General features: G+C 40.8%; 2 protein-coding genes across 5 annotated transcripts in view; one reads left to right on the forward strand and one right to left on the reverse strand.

Moving 5' to 3' along the window:
• RAB14 (RAB14, member RAS oncogene family) overlaps positions 1-2,605 on the forward strand; it is a 39,833-nt gene extending 37,228 nt beyond the window's left edge. The window contains exon 8 of the mRNA XM_035113408.3: positions 368-2,605. Coding sequence (XP_034969299.1) covers positions 368-545 — 178 coding nt within the window. The 3' untranslated portion in view covers positions 546-2,605. The remainder of the gene's footprint in view (positions 1-367) is intronic.
• Positions 2,606-4,687: 2,082 nt separating this feature from the next.
• Positions 4,688-27,328, reverse strand: part of CNTRL (centriolin) — a 64,186-nt gene continuing 41,545 nt past the window's right edge. For 3 of the 4 annotated variants that reach the window (XM_035113404.3, XM_088664952.1, XM_088664951.1), the window contains exons 22-43: positions 25,842-26,019; positions 24,974-25,260; positions 23,583-23,788; positions 22,744-22,936; positions 22,458-22,588; positions 21,471-21,611; positions 20,633-20,759; positions 18,972-19,136; positions 17,991-18,150; positions 16,990-17,105; positions 16,424-16,641; positions 15,185-15,342; positions 14,962-15,035; positions 14,306-14,494; positions 13,028-13,253; positions 12,477-12,682; positions 11,656-11,796; positions 9,450-9,725; positions 8,869-8,931; positions 8,491-8,700; positions 7,034-7,117; positions 4,688-5,080 (exon numbers count right to left, since the gene is read on the reverse strand). In XM_035113404.3, the coding sequence (XP_034969295.3) occupies positions 7,043-7,117; positions 8,491-8,700; positions 8,869-8,931; positions 9,450-9,725; positions 11,656-11,796; positions 12,477-12,682; positions 13,028-13,253; positions 14,306-14,494; positions 14,962-15,035; positions 15,185-15,342; positions 16,424-16,641; positions 16,990-17,105; positions 17,991-18,150; positions 18,972-19,136; positions 20,633-20,759; positions 21,471-21,611; positions 22,458-22,588; positions 22,744-22,936; positions 23,583-23,788; positions 24,974-25,260; positions 25,842-26,019 (3,540 nt within the window). In that variant the 3' untranslated portion in view covers positions 4,688-5,080; positions 7,034-7,042. Of the gene's footprint in view, positions 5,081-5,696; positions 5,867-7,033; positions 7,118-8,490; positions 8,701-8,868; positions 8,932-9,449; positions 9,726-11,655; positions 11,797-12,476; positions 12,683-13,027; positions 13,254-14,305; positions 14,495-14,961; positions 15,036-15,184; positions 15,343-16,423; positions 16,642-16,989; positions 17,106-17,990; positions 18,151-18,971; positions 19,137-20,632; positions 20,760-21,470; positions 21,612-22,457; positions 22,589-22,743; positions 22,937-23,582; positions 23,789-24,973; positions 25,261-25,841; positions 26,020-27,328 lie in introns of all 4 variants that reach the window. The other variant, XR_015948717.1, reaches the window with a different exon arrangement.

Below are 27,328 nucleotides of genomic sequence, written 5' to 3' on the forward strand. Positions count from 1 at the left end.
CTGCTTTCCTTGCCCCATGTAAAAACGAGAAGAGTAGTCCGGGGTTAGTTGGGACATGTGGCAGGAAGGCGTGCAGGAATCCACAATATCCTGATGTGTGCTATTAAGACACTAAGGCCACTGATACAGAATATCTGAAGCACAAAAAATGGTCATTGCAAGATGTTCTGTTGATGTTTCTATAGTGGTGGCAGCTAAAATAGATGTGTTGTGCAACCTAAATACCTATGAAATATGAAAGGAAACAAGGGTAGAAGCTCTGTGCTACATTGCTTCTGGACAGTGAATGGTGGGTATGTGAAATCCTTTGTGCAATAGGCTTTCTATATACATTCTAAATTAATATTGCTGCTTCTCCTTTTATCAGAGGAGAGAATGTTGAGGATGCATTCCTAGAGGCTGCCAAGAAAATCTATCAGAACATCCAAGACGGGAGCCTGGATCTAAACGCTGCAGAATCTGGTGTACAACACAAGCCTTCAGCTCCACAGGGTGGCCGACTAACCAGTGAACCCCAGCCGCAGAGAGAAGGCTGTGGCTGCTAGTGACCTCACTTTTCGGCTCTGTTTCTGACCTTTCACCTCTGTTAGGAGCAGTGCTTTTGGCTGCTTCAGTTTCCTCTGTACATCTTACTGGGTTTAATTAAAACTCCTGAGGCAACAGTTTAACACAGCACTAAACTGCTAAAAAATAAATAAGAGAAACTTAGATGTAATCAGGTTATCAAAGGCAAGTAGAGTCATACCCTCTCCCTGCATGGTAAATCTAGAAGTCTCCCCCCCACCCCAGTCCTTGTGAATAGGTGTCACCAATACATGATTTACAAAACAGAGCACTGATGGTTGGACCTCATGATTTTTATTCTTCTTCTTTCTCTTTCTGCAGGGCTTTGTCTCTTTTAAAATTTTAACTTTAACTAGCTTCAGCCTTTCCTCCCAGTCTGCAAGTGGTCTGGATCTGTCCTTTTTAGTAACAGAAAAAGTTGATTTGCTGTGAAACAACCTACATGATTAGAGTGGGATCCTGCGTAAGATTCCTTTTTTAGTGGGAAGGGTTCCCTATTATGCAGTTGGTGGTGGTGGTGGTGGTGGTGGTGGTGGCGGCGGCGGCGGCGTGGGAGCACTCATTGCAGGAGTGTTAGCCTTCATCCATCTTGGCCTCCCACATGGCAAGTATCTTGTGCTTGTGCTCTGTAGCTTGATGCCAGCCACCTCTTCCTTCTCCTTACCATTTTTACCTTTTGTGGCCCTTGTTAACAGAACGTAAATATGTATAAATTTTGAAGGAACAGAGCTAACACTTTAAAAAGTACATTCTGTGTATATGATCTTAATGAAATAAAAACAAACTGATTTACTGGCACTAGAATAGGTAATATATTGGTCTGTACAGTTCAACCTAATAATGACCACATCACCCCCAGCTTTAGTAACTGCAGTTCACTGACCATTGGCTTGATTCCGTGGTGCTGGCATTTGGAGGTTGTGCTTAGGAAGCTGGTTCCTGACATAGTGCAAAAGAACACCTACCCCAGTGTAATAGTATCTGTCCTATCTCGGCACTGTCGTCAGCCTATTGCTGCTTTTGTTTAATATTCCTGGTCTTGTGCAATTGCTGGTGTGCTAATATACTTTTCCTCTCACTTTGGGAAGACTTTTTGCATTAATCCAGCTTCATTTCCTGCCTTATTGTATAGGAAGGATGGGCTGTTGGACACCTTACACTTTTATGAAATGATTTATTCTCAACTGGACTGTCAAGTATTCTACACTCTAGGGATTTTGAACCATTCTGTGGCATTTGACACTACAGTTGAAATAGGTTTAATTTCTGCTCCTCCTCAGTTCTTCCTCTATGCTGTGGTTGCAAATAACTTTGAGAGAGCTAATTCAGAGCAATTGGTGTATATGCAGACCTGTCTGTCTGCTTGGGTTGGAGCCACCACATATGTAAACAATCTCAACTTCGTACTGTAACTCTCCATAACAACCCACTATTTAAAAGAAAAAGAGGGCAACAAATGGGTTAAGCTTGATTGGGCTAGAGTATGTTTCAATATATTCACTGCAATGCTTCAAATATAGCATAGAGGTTTTTTATTTTATTTTTCGTTTAGCTCTCTAAGACACTAAGCAAGGCCATGTTCAACTATGTAAAAGCAAAGGGTGATAACCAGCATACTGTACAGTCAATGTTAAATAAAAGCCAAAACTGGAATGTGCAGATGATTTAAGTGTTTGGATAATGTGTACACTGTCCCTTTGTGTGTTTCCTTTTTGTTTGGCTCTGGGTAGGTTTCTCTCTCCCTCCCCCAACCTAATATTCTTAAAATAGATGGGTATTACAAAAGATGCAGCTTGGATTGCACCATGTGGGGTTTTTGCCCGGGGACCATGACCAGTTGATACAGTTTTAAGTTTGGGCAAAGGCAATCACTTTCTGCAGCTTGTTGGTGGTGCAATACCCCCCCCCTTATATCCTCCAAATTATAAGTTACAGTAGGTCTTTGTTTCTGTGACAGGACTTATTTGGGCTGCTGTACTCATTTATTGTAACAATGCTATTATCTAAATATTTGTAAATAAAGTACCTGTATCTAGATAAATGACAGTAGTCTTTCTTTGAAGATGTGCACTCAAGAGGGTGTGGATTGTGGGTCACCTGGAGCAAGTATCCCTTTTTATATGAACCAACTAGAGCACAGTTGTAATTTCGCTTAATTATTCCATGTGTGAAGGTTCTAGACCTGTGTAATATTTGTCACAGAAGGTGAGAGGTGGCTTTATTGTATAATAATTTAATCCTCCCTAGCCTGCTCTCTATGAATATTTATGGTAGCGTGAAAGCAAAAAAACCCCCCAACATTCTAGGTGAGCTGCTAAATACCTAGGTGCTGAAGCACAATCTGCATGCTTGCCTTTAGACCAGGCACCCACAAACTACGGCCCTCCAGATGTTTTGGCCTACAACTCCCACAATCCCTAGCTAACAGGACCAGTGGTCGGGGAAGATGGGAAATGTAGTCCAAAACATCTGGAGGGCCGAAGTCTGGGGATGCCTGCTTTAGACTTTTAATTCTTTTGCAGAACACTTAAAGCACGGAATGTCAAGACCAACAGAAGTGCTGCTTCACCATCAACCATTCCTCAAGTCTAGTTGCAGATCTTCTCTTTTAGGCCACAATGTAAATCTCCTGTAGGGAAGAGCCCAAACATTATTGCTATAAACAGGCAACAACCAGGAAGGCTGCTAGAAAACACTTTCATTTATCACTAATGTACATTTTTGTGGATTAATCTTGGCTGAAAGGTAGGCTCTCCAAATAGAGTAAACTGTTACAAAAAATTCAAGTTCCCATTTTAACAGGAGCAATCCTCACATATTAAACTTTGTGGAATGGTGTTGAAAATCCCAACCAATGCAGCATTACCTAGCCCTAGCCTACCGTAGATTTGGAATGGTGGAAAGTACAGTTCTCCCTCTTGAGCTTTGCTTCTGAACATTCTGGTTCTACTCTTGGATCTAGTCAGTCTTAATCATTAAAGTTCATTGGAGAATATCACTGAAGAATTGTGAAGTTGAATAATCAGTTTGATGGAAGAAAAACTGATCTTGAAAGGTACATGCTTTATGATTTGTTAGGTGAAGGGGGCTCACTTCATTTTTGTAAGTGCTGTATTGCTTAAGTTTCAAGTATGTGTGGTGGATCTCAACATTCAGACCAGTAAAAAATAGCTAAGGGTTGTTTTGTATTCTACCCTTTTACTCAACGGGTAGATACCATTGAAATTAGTAAACCTAAGTAAAGTCATGTTACTTCCAATGAGTCTACTTAGAACCCCTAGTGAACAAACTTCAGTTTCTGCTATGTTAATTAAGTTTATGCTAGTTTTGCACAGTAACTCAAATGGACAACAGCCATTTGCTGTGGCAGAATCCACTGCAGTCCTGGATCACAGAATGGGAGTGGAAAGAGAGAGAAAATAGAGAATCACAGAATGGGAGTGGAAAGAGAGAGAAAATAGAGAAATTAATTTTCCTTTTAAGAGTTTAAGCAGGAATTAGAGTAAAGTACTATTTGAGGTAAACTGCAACAGAATCAAGAGCTGAGACAAAACATATGTATGTGAACTGAGAAAAAGCTCTGTTGGGGGGTTGTGAGGAGGGGGAGGAAGTGAGGTGAGACAGAGCCAGTCTGCATAAAAGTTTAGGCACATGACCCTGCATCTTCTAAGTAGGTAGATGGAGACAATCCCCATACTCCTTCATAGTGGGGAGTAAATTGCTTCTGGTGGAAATATGGAAGTAGTTATTGCTGCAATATCTTTAAATCTAGGACACATTCAAAGCCCTTCTGTAATAGGTGGGCAACATTTTTCAGAGGAACCTGATCCCTCACAGGCAACCTGGGTGGAGCTAGTTTCAAAAAGTCACATCCATTGCATTTGTAAAGTAGGCAACATTCCAGCTGTGCACAGGTTGATATTTCTACACACACACACTATGCAGGCAAAGAATGCATGACACAGAAGGGTATATAGCCAAGGACTGGATATATAAAGCAGCCTAGGAAGGCTGTACATTGCTTTTTGCCCTGAGGTTCCCCATGCATAGGAATCTGGTGGATCAATCAGTCACTAAATACTTATGTTTACAGAAAGCAGAAGAAAATACTGTACAAGTTGTATTTTTTGGGGGGAAAGGGGGATATTTATTTTTTAAAAAAAATTCATCCAACAGAATACAAATTTCCACAAAAAATGCTAAAAAAGCTTATGCCCATTCACCCACATATAAATAAATCCACGCACCCCTACCCCACAAACAAAAGGATGCAGGAATCAATGGCTGTAACTTTCAATACTGCAAATGTTACACTCTAGCTTGCATTGCAGAAGTGCTTCATAGAAATAAAAATTCAAGTAAGTGTGCATACGTAATAAAAACACCTGAGCTCACAACTAAAAAGTCTTAAGGAACGTTAACAGGGATTTGGAAACCAATGAGGTAGTCTTCTGATGCCTTCAAAGCCAGGCTATTGGCACGGGCTGCACCAATACAGCTGCATTTCACTGCTTGCCTATAATAATAATAATAATAAAAACCTTTCAGTGATTACTGTAAAATATGCTTGCTGCAAATGGCAAGCAAGGTTACAATCATACCAATTTTCTCTAATTACAAAGTACTGGATCATGATGATTAACAAAGGATTTTCAGTTAACACTTTAGCTGAAGTCATTTCTAAAGCATGAAAGGTGATGCTGAAGTCTGGCTGGAAGTAAACTGAGGTGCTGCGTTGCCTCAGGTTCTGGGTAAACTGTTACCTTCCTAACTGCTAGTGGAGCTAGGAAAAGGGGAGCTGTTTACCATGAATTAATTATTCTCTGCCTCTAGGAAGGGCAGTCCAGAAGGCTGGCGAGAGCACCTCTCTCTAGGTGACAAGATAGGGTTCAACTGATGCTCTTCAGTGGAAGGGGCTACCCAACTCCCCCCCCCCCAGTGTACTAGAAAAGCAAGACAACCCACCACATAGCCTTTATGACTATAGAAAACTAATGAATCCAACACAATGTGCAGCAGGAAGAAGTAGAGATCACTATAGCAAGGAGGCCACTCCAGAAACATGAGTTCTAAAGAGATGATAACGGTCCACTAGGGAGCAGTGGGGATTATGCCACCCAGAAATGATTTACCTTTTGTAAGGTTGGTTCATTCAACATTATGAACCCTGTCAAACTCTGTGAAGGTTACTGTTATAGGCTTAGGCAGACGTTTACTCCATTGGGAACTGCGGGTGTGACCTCATCCAGGGCAGAGATGCTATAATTAAATTGTGGTCTCTGTGTGGGCTTTACCAACAATGCTGGAGATAAAATCAAGGGGGGAAAGATAGCCCTGAGAGACTGAAAATGTCTTCCGGTTTTCTGACAGCTCCCTGGCATTGCTTCCACTGACACCTCAGATAAGGTGGGAGAGGTCCTCCGCCTGGTCCAACCCAGGTGCTCTTTATTCAGGGCTGATGTGCCATTGCTTGAAGGCAAAACTACTACCAGGACACCATGGGCAGAATTCCATGACTTGGACACTTTAAAGAGTCCTGCTCACCACTCAGTGAGGATGTAATCTTAACTACAGTATATTCCAGCGTATAAGACTGGGCGTATAAGACGACCCCCAACTTTTCCAGTTAAAATAAAGAGTTTGGGATATACTCGCCGTATAAGAAATACGACCCGACGTATAAGACAACCCCCAACTTTTGAGAAGATTTTCCTGGATTAAAAAGTAGTCTTATACGCAGGAATATACAGTATGTGCTTGTAAGAAGGAACAGGCAGGAGACTGCGAATCTGGAGGAGCTATGGAAAAACAGATGAGGGCAATTGTGTCCTCTCATTTTCCTGTGGCAAGATGTGACCTTGAAGTGGTGTCTCCCCCTCCCCCTACTTTTGTGAGCTTTTCCTGCTCCAGAACAGAGAACAGGCTTGGATCCACTTAAGGTTCTGGAATGCCCTCAGAAGATGTAAAAGAACCTCATGCACAGCTCTCCACAGGTCACCCTACCCCGACCTGGGGCTAAGCAGAGTTGTACAAAACTGAGGGTACCAGGCTGCCATCAGCAATTAAAAACTATAAGCATAAGTGCCCTAAATTGTGAGCATGGCCTTAGTGTTTGATGCAAGATATAGGTGTGAGTTGTAACCCCCCCCCCCCCCCCCGGTTATATGGAGGAAGGCTGATTACACAGATGCTAGACTCCAAATCTTTTGCTCATACTTAGAAATAAGAACCACATACTCCCTTGAATGAGGTGGCTAACCTGTGGCCCTCTAGGAGTTGCTGGACTTCAGTTCCCATCACCTATGCTATGCTGGCTATGCTGGCTGGGGCTGATGAGAGTTGGAGTCCAACATTTGGAGGGTCACAGTTAGTCATACAGCCCTAGAAATTGTGTTCATATTTCAGTCTAAATGTTAATATTTATTGATCAATTCCACACATTCTACTGTTATCACCCCACCCCTCTTACCTGCTGGGATTATGTCTTGTACTGATGAATACCTGGAGATTGTGTTGAAATACCTGTTGATGTCCTGGAAGGAGATCTAGAAAACTAGAAAAGATGTCCCCATTCAAGGAGCAAAAAAACTAAGAAGACAACACATTGCAATAGCCCTTGACTTGCCCTGCTTCTGGGATATGGATAATAGCAGCAGCATAATCCCTATTATTTCGATTATATTTTACCAAATATTTTAGCCTTACAATAATATAAAGAGAAAGCATACACAAAACTTTTATTCAAGATAAGCAGGTCAGAACATTCAGAGTGAAAGCCTGTTACTGGAGTGTCTACTAAAAGGACTTGAAAGAGATCCATGGCAGTTTATTCCAAGGGAGGCTTTTTCTTAACCACTGTAACATGCATTTTATTTTAGCTTTGGTGGTTGCAGCCATCTCACAAAACAGGGAAAGAGGGCAAGAAGAGCCAACAGCAAAAAGGCAAGGAAAAAAGCAAAATACAAACAAATAGGAGTAGAAACAAATAGGAGATAAAGGATACTAAGGAATTTAAAGAAATGCTTAACAAAAAACTGAGCAGAAACACAATTAGGAGAAAAATAACATATCTGCTTTTGAGTGAAACCAGGGACTAAACTAGAAGAGGAGGAGCTAAATTTTCAAGACACACATCCCTGCTTTGAGTGAATCAAGAGTGAAAAGCCTGTTTGGCTCAGTGGGCCAGATCAGCCCCTTATCAGCCCTTACGGGGCAACTTTCATAGATGGTTGGGATGTCCCTTGTGCAGTGCTTTCCCAGCGTGCAGCAGTCAGGTGATTGTCAGGGCATTTGGAAAGCACTTTGCAAGTCCTGTGCTCTGTGCTCCCCAAGTGCTGAGCATAAGGCTGACAAGACTACTTTCTGCAGGGACCAGTTCCACAGTCTATCTAGCCACATCTCCACCTGCCCCACACCTGATATCAGATGGGGGACAGGTGGGTGTAGTTTGGGAGAAACAGCCTCAGTGAGATGAAAAGTATCAGATAGGTTATGCTTTAGAACTTTGAGACTGAGCAGGTTAAAGCATAGAGGGACACACATTTTAACAAAGCTATCACAAAATCCTGTTAAAAACCAACATACAATTAAGCTCTAAATTTTTTAGAAAATATGCATGTGAAAAGCCAATGCATATTCAGACCACAGAGAATTAATTTCTGGTATCCAAGCAAATCCAAGACATGGGGAGAAAGTTTTCTACTAGTTGCCTCCAGCCAGAAAGAACTGCTTCAACAGCTGTTCTGGGAGGGGTAAGGTGGGAAAGGACAATCTGGACCCTGCCACCAGCCATGGTCTATTTTTTTCTGGTGTAAGCCACTGATCATCACTTGATCAAAAGGCAGGGTATACTTTAAAATAAATGAAAATAGAAAGGCTCTCTCCTACACAGAGAAGCAGTATATCCAAATCAATGGGAAAACTTACCTGGTTCATTGTGAGAATTGACTCTTCGCGCAGAGAATCAGTTAACCCTGAGGAGTTCAAGGAAGGAAACTGCAAGTCTGTTGAAGTACTGCTAACCAGTTCATCCAATGCATCAACTTGCCTCTTCAGGCTATGGAGGGTGCCCTCAGTCTGCTGTTTTCCTTTAATTAACACTTCCACTTGCTTTGACATGCACTGACGAAGCTGAGCCTTAAAGAACACACTGAGTTAACTGACTGGTTTATTAGATAATTTTGTGCTATATCAACAAAGGTGTAAATACTATCAAGGAAAACTATGACCCCCACAATGACTGGAAATATTAGCCCCCTGGCCCACTCAAAGACTGGGAACCTAGTACATGAACTGTTGTGGTACCTTGAGCCGATCCTCATGGTGCTGCAACTGTTCTCGGCGTGCTTTTCCACGCCATTGTTCATCCTTGAGAGAAAAGAGAACAGATTGAAACAGGTGGCCTGATAAAAGATTAAGGTAGGATTTGCTGGTTGGTAATCAGCATATAATGAATATAGGACAGTGACATCATAAACTAGCAGGGCTATGAACACCATGTAGCTGCAGCTGCCCAAATACAGAACCCTGCTTACAAGTTCCAGCACCTCAAGGAGTTCAGTATTTATTTATTTATTTATTTATTTATTTATTTATTTAAAAAACAGGTTTTAGACCTCATGTTTTTGATTTTTAAAGAAATAGAAACTAGGACTGTAAGTGGCAGAGATCAAAGTCTAGGAGCCTGAGTGGGGAGGAAAGCTTTCTGCATTTGTGTGTTTCCAATACAGGTGCACTACAGGGGGGAAGATGCAGGAGTTGGATACTTCAAACTGAGATTCATAGGACACACAATACAGGAAGAATTATTCTTGCTTGCATGCAAAATTGATGGTTTGAAGCAGCTCTGATTTTTTAAACACTGATTTTAGTAGGGTTGCGTTTACCGTGATGTGGACTTTGGAAAGGTCCAGCTTTTCATCAAAGCACAGCATTCTTTCCTCATTATTTGTGAAAGGGTAATTTTCCTTCAGACTTTCCAAGTCACTCTGAGGTCCTCTTTTAATTTCAAAAGTAGTCTCCAGTTCTCCCAAGAGCTCTGGAGGAGATTGACTCAGATCCTTCAAACCGGTTCTCATTTTGTGTTTCACTTCCAGCTTAAGTGACTTCACTGTCCCTTTCATGTCTTTGTGTTGTTTCTCTAAATTCTCTTGACTCTTCATCTAAGCAATGGGACACAAGGGTGAGACAGCAGGATTTCAGAGAGGATGCTAAGGATTAACAGCCAATTAGCAAGCCAAACCCAATGCAGACACCCAGCAGGCCCTATGTGATCAGCTGCAGAAATGTATAGGGCCACTGGTGGGGCTCCTAATCTGGCTAGCATTGGGGGAACTGCTGCTTATGTGAGAAAAAGGTAATGGTAACATCACTGGTGGAATTTGTCTTTCTTCAGGCCTCCGTTATCTCAAAAATTGCAACAGCTGCATCTTGTAACGGCCATCTCCATGTGACTTGGTTTGGTTGTGTTTGTGGCAATAGCCCCACAAGTGATTGTATGGAATCTGCTGAGTAACTGAACAACCTATGTTAATGGCTGGATGACATAGTAGTCAAAATTTAGCTATATAATCATGTGGGTGCAAAATTGGCCAAATGAAAACTAATTTATCAAATTACAAAGACCACCTTAGCCATTTCCATACAACCACCTTTAAGTATTAAAAATATAGGCAAGGCCTACTACTGTACACAATTCCAGCTTGTATTGTTGGTGATGACCATTTCCTCTTTATGAGGAGTTCGATTTCTTTGGGCATGATAAAAGATGGCACATAATCCAACCAGAGTGTAAGCCAACAGAAAATGTTTGAGCCCAGGCTTAATTCTCCTACTGAAATCACATCTTGGAGCCACAGATTTTGTAGTTACATTACAATAATGTCTTACGCACATGTAACTTGTACTATTTTAACCTTGCATGGTTGAAGGCTAGCTGGTTGAAATTGTGCAAATTAAATGCATGCAAGGTTATCCCATTGCAAGAACAGCTTTTAAGCTCTCTGCCTCGCTTACTAGGCAAGACCTTTCAGTGTGCTGGCTCTGGAAGCCTTGGGATGGTTGTACAAGGTCTTGCAGGTACTCTGATGACCTTGCAAGATCTTGCGAGAACATCCCAGAGCCAGTGTGCTGAGTGGACCTTCTCCGGTAAAGGAAGAGAGAATTTAAAAGCTCTTTGGAAGGTTAGGGGTGCTCATGGGGGGTGGGGGTGGCTCCAAGGGTTTGAGGATGTGTGTTTTCATGTATACACAGAGCCCTTGGAACCAAACCTCTGTATGTGTAAAAGAAGCCATTGCTCTTGAGTTATAAAGTGAGCAGTGTTAGAAGTCAAGCCTGCCTTGAAACTGTTCCTATGGAAGCATTCAAAATGATCTTAGCTGGATCAAGTTCCATCTAGTCCAGCAACCTGCTTCCTTCCCATAGGAAATCCCCAAGCAGAGCATGAAAGTAAACATATGTCCTGTGTTGTTTGTTCTCAGCGATTTGCTGCCTCTGAACATGGATGGGTAATGCCTGCAATTAGCAATCATGCCTGACAGCTTTTTCCTGGAGGAGGTGAGATCTATCAAAGGCTATCTAATTCTGTAGTCATAAACACATCTTATGGCAACAAATTCCATAAATTAATTCTGCATTTTGTGAAGTCTTCCCTTATTGCTCACCCTGAATGTGTATTTCATTGGATAATCCTGAGTTTTAATGTTTATGGGAAAGAAGGAGGAAAACACTCCATGCACTTTTTTTGCACTATAGATATACAGGCAACGACTGATTAACGCATGTCCAAAAGACATGCGATTGCACATATGCACACAGTGCCAAACCCAGAAATGACTGAAAATGTCACAAAACATGTCACTAAAAGGGTGGAACATGGGCAGTGCAGGGGCGCACTTTCATGCACTCTGCTGACAAGCACAAAGGCCAGGAATGGAACCACTACATGAAATGGTCATCAACTGTACTGATTACCGGTATTCCTATTCTTTTGTATTTAGTGTCAAAAATACAAAGGAAGGTGGGATAATAGCCCACCCTTTCCCCAGGATGTAGCGCATCATAGGGAGGCAATTTGTTGGATCCATGTCCTACCTGTGACTTGAGCTGCGTGTACTCCACTTGGATCTGGCCAAGGTCCCTCATAAGCTGCTTTGCTCGCAGGTGGTTGTCTTGTGCCACTTGCTCTATGGAGGCAACTTCTTTTTGCAAACAGTGGTTTTCCTGTTTTTGTTCCTAAAATAAAAATGGGTGGGTGGGCATGTTCACAGCTTTATATTCTGTTTCCCTTCAGATGAATAGATATATTCCTGTGAAACAAAAACTTGGCATGATAATTACCATCCAGGTAACAGTGCTTTGACAGGGCCCAAGCCATGACAAATGACATTAAATTATGCACATGTGATTGCAGCAGATAATAGAGTGGCCTGTGAACAGCTTAGATTTAACCTTGCCAAGGAGTCAGAAGATGGCTTTGGGTGAACTCTCCCGTCCCCAACAGTAATGAGTGGCTGGGGAAACCCAGCCAGATGGATGAGGTAGTAATAAGTTGTTATTTATTATTATTATTATTATTATTATTATTATTATTATTATTATTATTATTATTATTATTATTGCTGCTGACCTACCTTACAAGTTTTTCATAAAGACGAGGCCTATGCCATTACGTAGCAACAGTGGGGCCAGCTTGGGATCTAGTGAATCCTGGGCTTGTTCAGTCCCTCGGTAGGGTACCTCCCTCCAATACACCCCCTTCCCTCAATCTGGTGCAAAGGAGATTTAGATTGCAGCCTAAATTGGTTGATTTTATATCCCATTGAAATGAAGCAGCCAAGCCCCATTGATTTCAGTGGGAATCAGGTTCAACTAACTATCACATTTTTTATTACAACAAAAGCAAAATCACGTACATGAAGTGCTCTCTCGAGTTGGGTCTTTTGCATCTTGATGGCTTCCTTCAGCCCTTCTATTTGCTTTTCAGCCTTTTCCCTCTCAGTTTGAATCTGACCGTGGAGCACAGTCTCCTTGGCTTTTGAGAGTTCTAGCTCCCTTTGAAGGGATAAAACCTCACCATTTTTTTCTTGCAACTTCAGTTCTTTTTCAGAGAGCTGATGTCCTGGAATCGAAAAGATTCATTCAGCCTATGTCACCAGAAAAGCATGTACCAAATTTCAGTTCTCTATATAGTGAAGAAGTACTTTTGCAATTTTAAAATGTTACATATGCAATTTTAATTTATTACATGTACATCCTTCCCTTTTGCTAAAGAGGCTAGAGAAGCATTTAAACCTATCTCACAAGGTTCTTTTGAGACTATGACTATCCAGGGATAGTACAGTTCAGTGTGTATCTGAGAGTTCCACACCCACAATGATTAGGACTTTTTCATACATTTTTTTTAATAAAAAAGTAAAGTTATAAAAATGTATCAGTGGCTGTTGCAGCCTTTATCTCAACATACGGGTTTTGCTGACTGTTTCTTCAAGAGCTATGCACCAGGACTCCTCCTCTTGAAGCTTCTGGATCTGTTCTTCTTTTCCTTGAACTTTAGCAATTGCTTGTTCCAGCTGGCATTGCTGCTCTGCTAGTCGTTTTTCCAACAGCTGTTTCTGATCCTTCAGTTCAGCTGTGCATTTCTCCAGCTTCTTTTCTTCATGTTGTATTTCCTCCCTGAGGTGATGAAGGACCTGGCCAAGGACAACACGTCAAGAGTGAACCTTCAAATGCAAGGGCTGGGGTGCAGGGGTGGGGATTGACCTTCATAGGCAGCTGCTCTTCTATCTGTCTCTTTAGTCATATAAAACCTCTGAGCTGAAAATTTTCCTTTTTCAAGGTGGAGCTTGATACATTTTATGCAAGGTATTTAAAATTCTAATACGGTATCTCAGGGTTAATTGGGGCCAGGGAAGGATGTCCCCTGCCCAACCACTCCATAAAGACTCAACTTGATAAAGACATTGCTTTTTCTTGCCATCATCACAGAGGATCACAACCAGATGGAGGATGTGGGTGCACTTCTGCTGGGAGGGATGTCAAAAGAGTTCTTTTGGATTGAGGTACAGTGGGTAATAAACCAGCAGCTCACAAAATGTACAATAGGAAACACACAAGGCCAAGAAAAGGCAAGCACTCAAGAGACAACAAGAGGACCAGGGGATCCTCTTGCCTGTTCCTTCAAGTATGCAATATCACCCTGTGAGGGATGTCATCCATCATTCTCAGATAAACACTTTTCTGTATTTAAATCTAGGAAGTAACTGGGGAAAGGTCACAGCTCAGTGAAAGAACACATGCTTTATATGCAAAAGGCCCCTCTAATCAAAAGGACTGGGAAAGATTCCTACTTAGATCTCATAGAGCTGCTGCCACTCAGAATATGGATTATAGTTCAAGGCACAAGGCAGCAGTTTATGCTCCCTGAGATCAGAACATACGTTCTCTAATTGAGCTCCCACTCTATAAATGGATTTACTTACAGCTGTTGTCTTAAAGATGAGTTATCCTTATATTCTAGAACAGGCATCCCCAAACTTCGGCCCTCCAAATGTTTTGGACTACAATTCCCATCTTCCCCGACCACAGGTCCTGTTAGCTAGGGAGCGTGGGAGTTGTAGGCCAAAACATCTGGAGGGCCGCAGTTTGGGGATGCCTGTTCTAGAACTACGGTAGTCAGTTTGGATACTTTTAAAATGAAGAAAACAAGCTGAGCAGATCATTCATGAGAGAGAGCAACACATACCATCTCCTGTTTGCTCAGTTGTAGTTTTTGCTCTTCTATTTCCCTGCAAAGCTTTTGCAGCTCGTTCTCCTTCCTCTTCTGTATTTCCTGGTATTCCCTGCACTTTCTTGAACATTCTGTTATGGTGTCTTTCAGAGCTGCTTGTTCTTGAAGTAGCTCCTCTTTTTGCTTTGTGGCATTTTTCACATCCTGTCATTTCACAGCAAGAAAATCCAGAAAACAAAACACAAAAAAGGAAACACATGCAAATGAATGTTGCACCCCAACATGTTTCAGCCGTGAGACTTCAGGTACCTACAAAATGCACCACTGCTGCCAAGCAATGATGTCATACATGAGCTAGGCTCACACCATAGGTGAAAAACTGCAGTCACAACTCTCAAAATGGCATATTTGTAGATGCCTTCTCTCAGCCCATGTATGTTTATTCAGAAGATGAATCCCTTTGAGCTGAACACCACCACCACCTATTATTTATTATTTTTGCCCCACCCATGTGACTGGGTTGCCCAAGCCATTCTGGGCAGCTTCAAACATAATGGGAGTTAAACCCAAGTTAAGCATGGAAAGGATTGGGCTGTTAATTTTTGATAAAGGCTTCCTTCTCAATACAGTAGTAGCCTTCTTGTCATTATATTCCAATGCTACAAACCAACCTGTTCCAATAGCTGAAGATGCTGCCTGGAATCATTCAGTTCAGTCTTCAAAATATTCAGTTCCTCCTTTTTTTCTACAGAAAATACATTTTACAGCTTGTTGAAAGAACATACAATAATCTAGGAAGGTGCAAATACTGGATATGGAAAAAAAATTCCATACATTTGGCATATATTTAAAAAAGATGACTATTTTGTTGGAATCTGGAAAGCTATTATTTACCATGAATATGCTTCTGTAAATCAGTAATGTTGCCATTCAAAAGCATTTTGTGCTTCTGTAGTTGGTTAACATCAAGCTGCAGTTTTTGGACCTCTAAGTCCATTTTCTCTATGCTGGTGAGAGTGGCTTTATTGTTATCTTCGGCAGAAGCCAAGGTTCTGTAAAATGGGATAAGATAAACTTTTATTCTGGGTTCATGTTGATATTTTTGACAAGGTTAAATTTCCTTGCAAACTTTTTTGATTAAATTTCCTTGTAAAATGGGAATACAGAGTGGTCATCACCAAAAAGATCTCAAGTTGAGCCATAATTGCTATTTTAGAGCATATTACTAATGTTTATATTGCTGGTTTCCAGTACACAGGTTCCCTTTCCCTGGTATATAGCAATCTGGTGATTGGCTACTGCATGTTTTTATTTAAATAAACAATAGTGGCCCCATGAAACACAGAATCATAGAGTTGGAAGGGACCTCAAGGGTCATCTAGTCCAACCTCTGCTTAAAAACCTCAAAGAAATGAGAGGCCACAACCTCCTGAGGGAGAATGTTCAATTGTCAAACAGCTCTTAATGTTAGAAAGTTTTTCTCTGGTGTTTAGTTGGAATCTCCTTCCTTGTAACTTGAAGCCATTGGTTTGAGTCCTACCCTCTAGAGTAGGAGAAAACAAGCTTGTACCATCTTCCATGTGACAGCCCTTGAGATATTTGAAAATGGATATCATATCTGGTCTCAGTCTCTTTTCCAGGTTTAAACATACCCAGCTCCTTCCACCATTCCTCATAAGGCTTGACTTCTAGACTCTTGATCATCTTGCCCTCCTATGCACACATTCCAGCTTATCAGAGAAAAGAAGTACACTCTCTGGAGTGAATGAAGCACTGGTCTACCTCTCACTTATTCCCACATAGTTCCCATCCATGCTTTGCAAGCCTAACCTGATGCTTGCATGTTCATGCCAGATTCTTTCCAAGTGTCATGTTCCCCTCTATCTTCTTTATACTTATTTTTCTCAAGTGAAAAGTTTTCATTCCCCCCCCCATCAGATTTCTGCCTACAGGCTAGGCCACAAATGGAAACTGGGGAGTGATCAGGAGGCAGTGGATTGTCTACAAAATTGCTGGATGGAAAAAAAGACTTAACCCAATCCAGAGAACAAAAACCAGGCCACAAAATCACTGAATTATCCAAAAAGAGAATCTCCTTTAATATATTTTTTCTAAGCAACATTTTCCCTTCACCTTTTGGTTTGCGACAATTTCTCCTCTAGACTCTCACAGTTTTCTTCCAGCTTCTGCTTCTCAGTGCTCAATGCCTTGATACTGTTTTGCAGAGAATGGAGCTGGGAACTAAGCCTCTCGGTGTCTTGTTGAGCCCTCTCAAGAAGTTTCCTTTGACGTTCCACTTCCCTGCACTGCTGCTGGGATGCTTGCTGGAGAGTCTCCAACTCAAGTTTCTTCTAGAAATGAAACAGAAATGAAACAGTGGAGCAGATTAGATTTCACTTCACAGTGCTCCTATTTCCCATGCTTGCCTTGTGCCTAGTACACCATTATTCCACTCCCTTTGTTTTAGGATACATACTTATGAAAGCTGTCATACGCCTGCACTCTGACTGCCCTACTGATACTATGAGTAAGTCTGGGAAACCACACTTCCTATGTCATTTCCATATAGCCTACCTATGGGATAGAACTTATAAAGGTAATGTGTGAACATAGATCTTGCTGAGATAAAAGATGCTTGTAAGCTGCTCTGTAAAATGTTTTTTTCCCCTCTCATATGTATCATGGCAAAATGAACTTACCTCCAGGACTGCAACTTGTATTTTTTCCAATTCATTAACTTTTTGGCTTTGCTGGAGTTTTAGGCCTTCTAGTTCACCATTTTTGAGGCACAACATTTCAAGAACATACCTGAGTTCTAATAATTTGACAGCAGAAACAAAACCAGGTAAGTTCCAAATAAGCCAACTGAATCATATATAGCCCCCCAGGATCAGTTTCTACTATCTCCAGTTTAAACATTAACAATAAAAAACCCTCAGATAATAATGCTGGGAAAGACCCCTCTACTGGAACTGGGGCTGGGAACCTGCAACCCTCCAGAAGTTGCTGATATCCAACTCCAATCACCCCTGACTTCACCATGCTGGCTGTAGTTGATGGGAGAGGGGAGCTGGAGCCCAACAACTTCTGGAGGGCTAAGCTCCTTACCATACTGGGCCAGACAGGCTTAAGCCCTGAATTGGTAGAGGGGAGCTTTATGCATAATTTTTCCATTGTGAATTTACACAACCTATGAAATCACATTCTGTTCAGATTTGATCCTCATTTGCAATATTTATATAGAGGAACAGAGATCCTGCAAAAAGTTGTAGCCTTCCAGTAGGTGTGGGGTCTGAAGGTGGGATTTGCCCCACGTCCCCTGTCAAAAACTAAGATATGTGCAACTAGCCAAAGGCTGCTGGAGAAGAGACTTCAAGTAGCTCTGTTAACCATGCAGAACTGTCAGCTCAACATTCCTCACACGGTGTTAGTGCTACCCCATGCATTCTCATGCAAAACTAGTCTTGAGAATAGCTTTAAAACAACATTCTTCTTGATTTCAAGGTTTTAAACTATCCTCAATCAAATAACCTAAGAAGCAATAAACCTATGTTTAAGCCAACTGTTTTTGATCTCTCTTCTTAGTTGTTTCAAAGCAATTAGCTTAATCATTGGAAGAGCAACCCACGGTCTTGTCACCTGGTTGTTTTTGCAAATATGGGTATATTGTGAAGAAAATAGGAATCATTTTAAGCCAAACCTGTCTTATGCTTCATTATTTGCCCCAGGATGTCTTGCAATTTCTCCTCCTCTTTTTGGATATCCTGAGTTACTAGAGAAAGTTGGGATCTTTTCTCACTTAGCTGGGCATTGAGTTCTCCTTTCTGAACACTCAGATCCTCTAGAAAAGACTTTACTTCCTAAGCAAAAGAACAAAATTTGCCATGCTTAAAAAGTATGCTTCTACAGACAGTAGTTTAGGGGTGTGGGTGAATCTGTCAATTTTGGTTTCTCTCAGTTTTCCAATCTTAAGTTCTATTCTCCATATTCCACACCAGTTTCCAATTTAAAAAAAAGTCCTCATGTAAATTTATCAGCATTCTAATGACTTTCTCTTAATATACATGTTTGTATGTAACTTCCTCAGATATATACATTTTTGAAATGCTATTTCCCTGACAGTAATGCTTTTATGTACACTTTGCCCTAGTATATGCATTGTTTTATAAACTATTAGGCCAGGGAACTGTATTGCAAAATTCAGAGAAGTGTGACGTTCAAATAATGGCCATGTTACAGTTTGCATAACATTTTAGGAAGAGTGAATTAGGTAGGTTTACCCATAAGTGAGGTCAGAATTGAATTTCTCCTCCACCCCTAGGGTCCTATGAAAGACCCATTAGGTTCAATGGGACTTACTTCCAGGTCAGTATGAACAGGACTGCAGACTTAGCATGATAGCCAATGCGAATTCTACTCAAGAGTAAACCCACTGAAAATAAAAAACGACGAATTTATGCATAGTAATTTCAATGGGTCTACTCTCGAGTAAAACTAGCATTGGCTACAACCCCTAATAATCTTACTTACAAAATTCAAATTGTTGTAACTATCAACTGGACATTCATTCACAATTTTTGTGAATTAGGACAATGGAATAGTTTCAATATAAACCTTCAAAAGGGAACAGTATCCAAGAAAAATCCAAATTGGCTTCAAAATAAACAAGAGACTAGAAAACCTTTATTTGTCGCCGTTTTTCAGCCACTTCAGCTTCACCATGTCCAAGAGCTTCTGTTAGGTCAGCATTTTTCTCGGCAATGCTCTCTTGGAGGAGGAGGAACTCTTTATTTTTTTGACCAAGCAGTCTGTCCAAAATTAGCAGCTCCTGCTGTTGAGCTGCAGCCTACAAAAATGAGGAGAGGAGAGGGGGAGGACACAATATGGGTCTTTATCTGTCACACTTTGGGACTATGCACTCACTATGTGACCTCTGGGATTCTTTGAGCAGGGGATTTTGTTTTGAAGTTCACTCCTGGTTGTGAACTCACAAGGTAGTCTCAGACAGTCCATTATTCTGTCTGTAAATCCCTAAACACCCTCTCCTTGCTCCCTTCCTAACTTCAATAAAGAGATAAAACAATAGGTCTATAGGATTGTTATAAGGATTGAGATAATACATTCTTTTGCTATTTTGGGAACACCCTAAAGTACTATATAAATACTTCATCATCACCACCATCACTACCACCTATAAGCAGTGTTACTCAGCAGGGGGATATACCTCCAAGGGGGCATATGAACATCTCAGGGTGGGATTCTCTCTCTCTCTCTCTCTCTCTCTCTCTCTCTCTCTCTCTCTCTCTCTCTCTCTCTCTCTCTCTCACACACACACACACACACACACACACACAGAGTATTAGTAAAAAACCCAAAGCATATTAAAATACAAACGTATTAAGTGTTAGGTTCAGAAGGTGAGAAGACTGTATGCAGTTTATTACATGATCTGCATGTCCACAGTTGCACAGTAGTTGGGCATGATCTTGCACTGCACCTGATGATATACTGTGCACAGCAGTTTATCATGCTCAGTGCTCTTTTTTAAAAACATTTTTTTCATTATTAAGCCCTGAATTTTCTTTCTAATTAATAGTCACAACATTTTGACCCCTTGGGGCTGTTTTATGTTAGCTAAAAGGGGTCATAGATTTTTAAAAAATTAAGAGATGCTGAGTTCCAGCAAGGGAAACATGTGCAGGGGCCCTATGTGAAGTCTGCTGTTGGCAAGCAACAAACAAACAAACAAACAAACAAACAAACAAACAAACAAACAGACCCTCTCATGTACATTTTATAACATAAAGATATTTATATTTAGTCAATGTATCTCTTTTTCTTTTCTACTAATTTACTGTGAGATCACCCTTGACTAAAATATGAGTTTTCAAATGTCTCATTGTACATTTTCCTATGTGATCCTCTTTCACTCTGCAAGTACCAATTTTCTAGTTGCCCTTCTATTCCCTTTCCCTATTCTATCTCACATCCAGCTCTCTTCGTGCTTGCATTTGAGCACCTCCATAAGACACATTTGTTCACTATGGCTGCTTTCAAATGACCTCCATTCACTTTCCTCGCCAACGTATCTTGTGTTTGCCTTTAGGTTGAAAACCTGATAGGAAAGCCTGTAATGTTTTAAATGTTACTACAGTACTTAGTAATTGTAGGTGCTTTATTTTAAAAAAGCAATAAACGAGATTGATATATTTCATTCTCTTTCGTCAGTAAAAATTACTTCTGCCCTTCTCATGAAAGCTACTCTTGGGCCTGGCATCTTGGGCCACTTGCATTTCAAAGTGTGGGTGAGGAAGGATTTGCAGTACCACAAATTCTACTCACCTGATCCTTCAGCCTCACTAGATCACTCTTTTTGCTCCGAAGAATATTCTCTGCTTCTTTAAGAATTTGGAGATGGTGATCTTCATTACCTTCTGCAACTTGTATATCTGCCTGCAGCTTCTGAAGGCTAGAAAAGTTTAGAATTAAAATATTTTTTTTGAGGAAATGAAAATATGCTGTGGTCCGGTGCTGATCATCTGAATTGCTGAGTGAGTCAGCCACATGGAACTGTTACTGGTTCAGTTCATCTCAGCATCCAGTCAGCCTCTTTCACTGATGCCACATGTCCACTGAAGCACGTTGCTGTCAGAAGAGAATTTCTAGGGCCTGATGTACTGGTAGCTACTGAGAGCAGCTGACAAATTTATAGAGGAAAGAGGATAGGATAGGTGGGCCTGGTGTGAGGCTCAAATGAAGAACAAAGTTCTAGTTCAGGAATAGGGAACCCTGTGTTCTACTGAAGGCCTCATTTACTCTTGGGGTGGCATATGTCACCAATAGGCAGGGTCATCCCTTTAATTTTCTTTCTGCCATCCCCTTTCTAGGACTAGAATCTAGTCCTTCACAACACCAAGTTCGAATAGTGAGGACTTGTAGAGAGGTGGAGACTGTTCCAAGTGTAGGCATATTTCAAAGGTAGTGACAAATGTATTTATTTGTTTGTTTATATGTGGCTCTTTTTGGAGTATCATATTATGAGCATTTGTTGCAGTATAAAGTAGCAAGTGGAATTTTTTTGAAGTGAATTAAAAGCAAAAACTCTTATGGACTGCCTTAATTAACCAGAAAAATTGATCTTTCACATACTTGAGTTTGAAACCAAACCAATTTAACTTGCCTTTCAGTCAATATTTCAATCTTCTGGCTCAAGGATTGATATTCAGAATCTTTTGCAGATATAACTTTGTTGATTTCCTTCAGAATCCCTTCTTGTTCTATCTTGTGCTCTTCTAGGTCCTTTGCATCCGCCTGAAGCAATCTGAAATGCATTCAAAAAACTCTTTCTAGTGCTGATTGCTTTTGAGTAGCATTGCAATGATAGGTCCAAATTCTTATAGGGTTTTTATTTTTTAAATCATGGGCCATCAAAGTTCCAAGTTCTAGAATCTAAGACAAAAGAACAAAACTTCAGAATCTCCATGCAGCCAACACCCACAATACCTAGCTGCTTTGGCCCCAACTTGTGGCTGGAAGACAGATGATATGGTGAGGACATGTATCCATGCAGAACCAGAACATTCTCATCAACTTCCATTAACTCTATTGAGCATGCTCAACTTTCACTGGGCTGTTGGGGGGGGGAGCGTATTCCCCCACCCCCACTGCAGGTTTAGCCTGCTAATATATCCCTGTTATGAGACAATTGTTCTATTTGTCCTACATAAGGATCCACACTTTGAGGCTGTTTGCTATTAGGATATAGGATGCTGGCTCAAATAGACTCCAGATGAGGCATATAATAAAATGACTAAGCACACCATGAAAACAAACCAACACTATTAATGAAATATCAGTGACTATTACCAAAGCAGCTGCATTATAAAAAAATTAAAACAATCATGTCATTTGTAACAGGCCCAGCTGATCCAGAAACCAGGGTGTCTTTGTCTGCCTGTCACTCTAGTCCCTTTCACAGAGTAGCTGTTACATAGTCACTGTGGTGAATGAGGGGATCCAGCGAAACCATAAACAAGTGTGTAGCTTCGATCTTTCTTCAGTCATGTGTAGTGCATCTGCCCAGAAGCCACAAGTGCCTCCTAAACCACAACATGATCACCCTTGCTATATAGGACCCAATTATGTGATGTTAATATTTCTGGTTTACCTTAGTTGCTGATCTGCATTTACAAGCCTCAGAGCCATCACCTGAGCCCGCCGTTCAAGCTCTTCAGCTTCTTTCTCCGTCCGAGATAAATGCTGCTTAGCACTGTTGTATTTCTGAATAGTGTCTTTGGTCTAGAGAAAGAAAAAGCATTAGAAAAAAACCTTCTATTTCATATACTATTATTATACTTGTAGCCAAAGTGTAGAGATGTGGGGAGTTCTAAGATCTCCTTTGTAATTCAAAGTTTCTCTGCATCTTCCTGAATCAAAGTAATAAAAATCCTTACTTTCCCCCGAGTATTTTCAAGTTCAGTTTCAGCTTCAGCAAGAAGTCTGTCGGCCTCCCTGAGTTCTGCCTGTCGTTTCAGGAGAGTCTTTCCTATGCATTCTATTTCATCCTCAATGTTTTCATGGTGCTGGAGAGTTTTCTCTAACTCCAGTTCTGAAATCAGGCCACTCAGGTGCCCATCAATGAAGTCTCTAAAACACAAGAGGGTTAAAAAGTTAGTGCAGAAAATTCTAGATTCTCTTAAGGTGACCCAAACAAACCCACAAGTCCCACTCCCCGTCTTTCCCTCAGTTTTAGCTGATCTCCCCGAGAACAAAAAGTGGCTGACCCCCGGGAACTCAAGTACTGTTTTCTCCAACACTACAACACTATACTACTACTTTCTCCACAGCTCTAAAAAAAAAGGGGGGGGTAAGCAACTACCCTCTGGGTAAAGGATCACACATTGGAAGAAATCTGTGGGCAAACTAAAATAAAAGATGGGCAGGCAAGTCAACTGGGTGGGTGGGTGGGGTGACTTATTGTTTGAGCCAAAATAGGACTGTGTCATGGTAAGCAGATGGAGTTGGGCTGAGTTGCAAGAAGAAAAGAACACTATGCAGGTGATGGGAGATTTATTCTTCCTGAGACCCCAGAAAGTCACTGCCAGTCAAAGTGAGCAATACTGAACCAGAACTGGACAATTTGATTTGGAAGAAAGCAGATTCCTATAGGGAGTTTTTAGATTCTTCCTGCTGAAAGTGCATACACAGCAGGCTTCTGTGGCACTGTTGAGTGGACAGCAAAGAGGGAAAAATACTTAGGAGACTTGTTAAAGATTTAAAACAGCACCCTCACTTTCGCTTATTCCGTTTCTGGGCTATTCTACGCAGCTCTGCTACTTGGAACTCCAGCTCTTCTCTTTCATTCAACAGATCTTGAATGCCCTGATGCAATTCATCCATCTCTTGATCATGTTCACGATGAGAGGATCTAGGACAACTGTTTTTGGGTTGAGACTTTAAGTTTTCTATGCTGTCTTTTAGCCTTGAGATTTCGTTCTCCTGCAACAAATGAATATAAACAGTGCAATGAGACGGTCTCTCTTGCTGATTATATAAGGGAGCTTCACATGCTGACATGATGCTTCCAGCATGTTCACTGCATTATGTGCAGCGAACAGTGGTCTGATTAACACAGAATGGTAACACATGGCAGAGACAACCTGGAAAGTCACAGTTGGCCATGGTTCTGTGCACTGTACATTTAGATATGAATCGCAGCATCAATTATTATAGTGTTCACTACATGAAAATGAAATAGAAATAATAATGCCCAGAGAACTGTGCTGCAGGTAACCATTTGTACCCGTTCTTGAGGTTTAGTGTGTTTTACAAAAAAAAATACGGCAATTGCAGATACTGTATATAAAACAAAACTGACATATAAAGACTTCCAAAGAGAAAGAATAAACCCCCAGTTTTATATTGATTCAGTTCCCTGGAATTACCTACAGCATTGGTAAATAGTTATTCCTAAGAATATACTCACAATTTTCTTCTACACAAAACGATGCACTGCTGGCAACATGTGTTGTCAGCTGGTACTTCTCTCCCAATATGTGCAAAGTACATTACTACACATCAGAGCTTTTCAAACTGTGTGTCAAGACACATTAGTGTGTCGGCTGCAGTGTTTAGGTGTTTTGTGTGAATGCTCCTCCTGGGGCTGGAATCTCCGGTTGGCTAGTAAAACTGAATTACTGTGTTGCGAAACAGTGCATGTCTAAAAAGTGTGTCACCAACATGAAGTTTGGAAAGCTCTGCTGTACATATTTCCTTGTTTGAAAGATTGAGTAGGAAAAAGAGTCTTCTTTATAAAGCTGAAATCAGATGGTCTTAAAAAATTATAAACTCCTGGCTCAGGGAGAAATCTTACCCTCACTAGTTTGCTGACTAAGGAGCCCAAGGAACTTCTAGTTACTATTGTAAGTGCTGCTCTGCCAGTGAAAATGTAGGTTATCTCAACAGGATGACCCTGAAGTCCCCCTACAGAAACTCCACTGCTGTAGTCATTTTACCAGCAGAGAGGTGGAAAATATTGAAGGAGAACACCACACCCTAAACATCTTCATTTCTCAATCACATCCCAGAAACCAGCTCTGGGGATGACACAGTTAATTCCCTCCCATTGCAGAAAATGGGAAGGCAAAATACTTACTCTAATTTCAAATGAGCCAAGAATCTTACCAAGTTATGATGCTCAGGTATGTTGCAGTGATGTGTTCCAAAAGACATTGAACAGTTAGCAGGAAGAGGGCTATATACAAGCTGAGCTCCAGCAGGACATGAACCATATATAACTGTAGTAGCAGCAAGTGGTCCTCCATTGGCAGAGACAGGAGAAGGTGGGCCACACACCACTGTTGTTGGAGGGGCTGGAGCACCATCTGGAAGTAGAGTGTAAATGATGGGGCCAGGGGGTGGCACAAAGGATGAGGCACTGTGAATCTTCACTTCTCCATTTTCTTGGATCCCTGAATTTTGGGTTTCAGCAAAAAATAATCCATGTTAAGAGATTAAAAGCATAGTTTAAAAGTCCTTAATATAAGCTGGGGACAGAAACATGATAAAAATGATAGGATGCATAAAATTAATAAGTTTATTATATATTTGATGTTATTTTTTGTTGTTTTCCTGTCTAATTTTATTGCAATTTTATGCAATGCTTTTATGTGCCATGATGAAAAATGGGGCGGGGCAGCTATTAAATAGGCCATAAGTATCAGAAAATAAAATATAACAACAAATAATCTCTAGAATAGCAATACATAAGAGCAATGTATATGGAGCTACTCCTATGCAGTCAGGATATGGGTTAAGAATGGCTGCAAAAATAGGGTGGTCTGCCCATGCCAGGCTTCAAAGTAGGAAGGCAGAAAGGGGTCTAAGAAGACAACTATCTTAGCATTCCTCCATGCCTCTTCAGCTACTAAGTGGAGAAAAGGCCTATCTGGTGACTTTCCTACACCAACAGAGAACAGCTCCTTGCCAGACAGCCATGAGCAAAAGCACAAGAACAACCACCAGACACTGGAAGACAATCCAACTGACTTACCTCCATTGGAAGGAGAGTCTTGCAGGTCACTCCTGCCTGGTGCATGCACCCAGCACCCTTTGGCAGCAGGAGACATGGAACATTCCTTCTTGCTCTGCCCTTTTTTTATTGGGGTCAACATGGGACACTGCAGGCCAACACCAGAATCCTTGGTACTCTGAGATGCAGGAGTGGATGTCTTTAAAACATTTTTAAGAAAATGAAAGTAAGAATAATGAACAACTTGTGTTGAGGCAAATATTCCATTGAGAAAGTCCCTGCTGCCATCTGTGTGCTCTTTGATAAGGAACTGGAAGAGTTCAAGGCAAAGACATGTGAACAAGGGCCATTCTTCAAGGTGCAAAAAATCTAAAGGCACTAGCAGAAGGAAGGAAATACTCTCCTATGTGCAACTTAAATAAGATAGTTAATAGTTTGGTCAATGCCAAAGTTAGCTCTTCCACCAAGCTAAACATATCTAACTATCTGCTAAAAACATTTCTGTTCCAGCAAACATACCCAGGCATGCACTTTTGACACATGATTTTAGTAGATGTAAGTCCTTTAAAAATACTGATTTTATTTATTTTATATTTTCACTTGTTTCCATTTTTTTATTAGTATTTTAAGTGAGTATTTTAGACTGTTTTGCAAATCACAAAAAGTTCTTTAGTTCTAGTAAGCGGTATTTACAATGAATAGCCAACACTAGGACAACACTATGCTGCCTGAAAGTATATGTTTCTTGATCAATATACATGGACACAAACAGAAAAGCATGCAACAACTATCCATGTATAAATAAATAACAAGTGATTATATAAATATATAAGCCTATTAAAAGTGGCAACTAATGTGATTGAGATTTGACTAAGTAAATTTCATTTTGAGTGGTGGCTTGGGTTAAACTCCAAGCAGGTGTAACACACACAATGCAAAAAGTTACTGATTTGAGCAACATGTTTGGAAATGCACTGCACAAAAACAGAAGAATTCTACTAATAAAACGGAGGCAGTCCATGTCTAAGCACTGCTGATCCACAGGGAATTATCCATGTGTATTGTAATTAAATAAACATCAAAATGAAAATGAGCTGCCACCATTTGCAGAGGAGGCAAACATATGAATGCAGTCATTTTGCTATAGAAAATCCTCAACTTGAAGCTATTCAACAAGCTGTTAGTATTCGTAATGTAATTTCATTGGGAATGTATTTCACAAAGAATAGATGGTATTGGAGAAAGGAGGTGGTAGCTGGCAGCTGGCAGCTGGCAGTTGGGAGTTGGTTGGTTATCCTGTTAGTTCTGTCTTCACTATAAAGGTGACAGGTGTGGGGACTTCATGCAGACACTGTCTGGAGGATTTTGTAAATAATACTTGTTGTTCAAATGTTGCCAGCCTGACAAGTAAAGATTTATATTCAACTATTTGTGTAAGGCATATATATTTTCATCACAAATAGCTAACAGAAGCTGCCCTGAGAGGCTGCAGCCTTTCTTCTTTCTCC

Source organism: Zootoca vivipara, chromosome Z2, assembly GCF_965207765.1.
Source record: "Zootoca vivipara chromosome Z2, rZooViv2.hap1.1, whole genome shotgun sequence".
Taxonomy (NCBI): domain Eukaryota; kingdom Metazoa; phylum Chordata; class Lepidosauria; order Squamata; family Lacertidae; genus Zootoca; species Zootoca vivipara.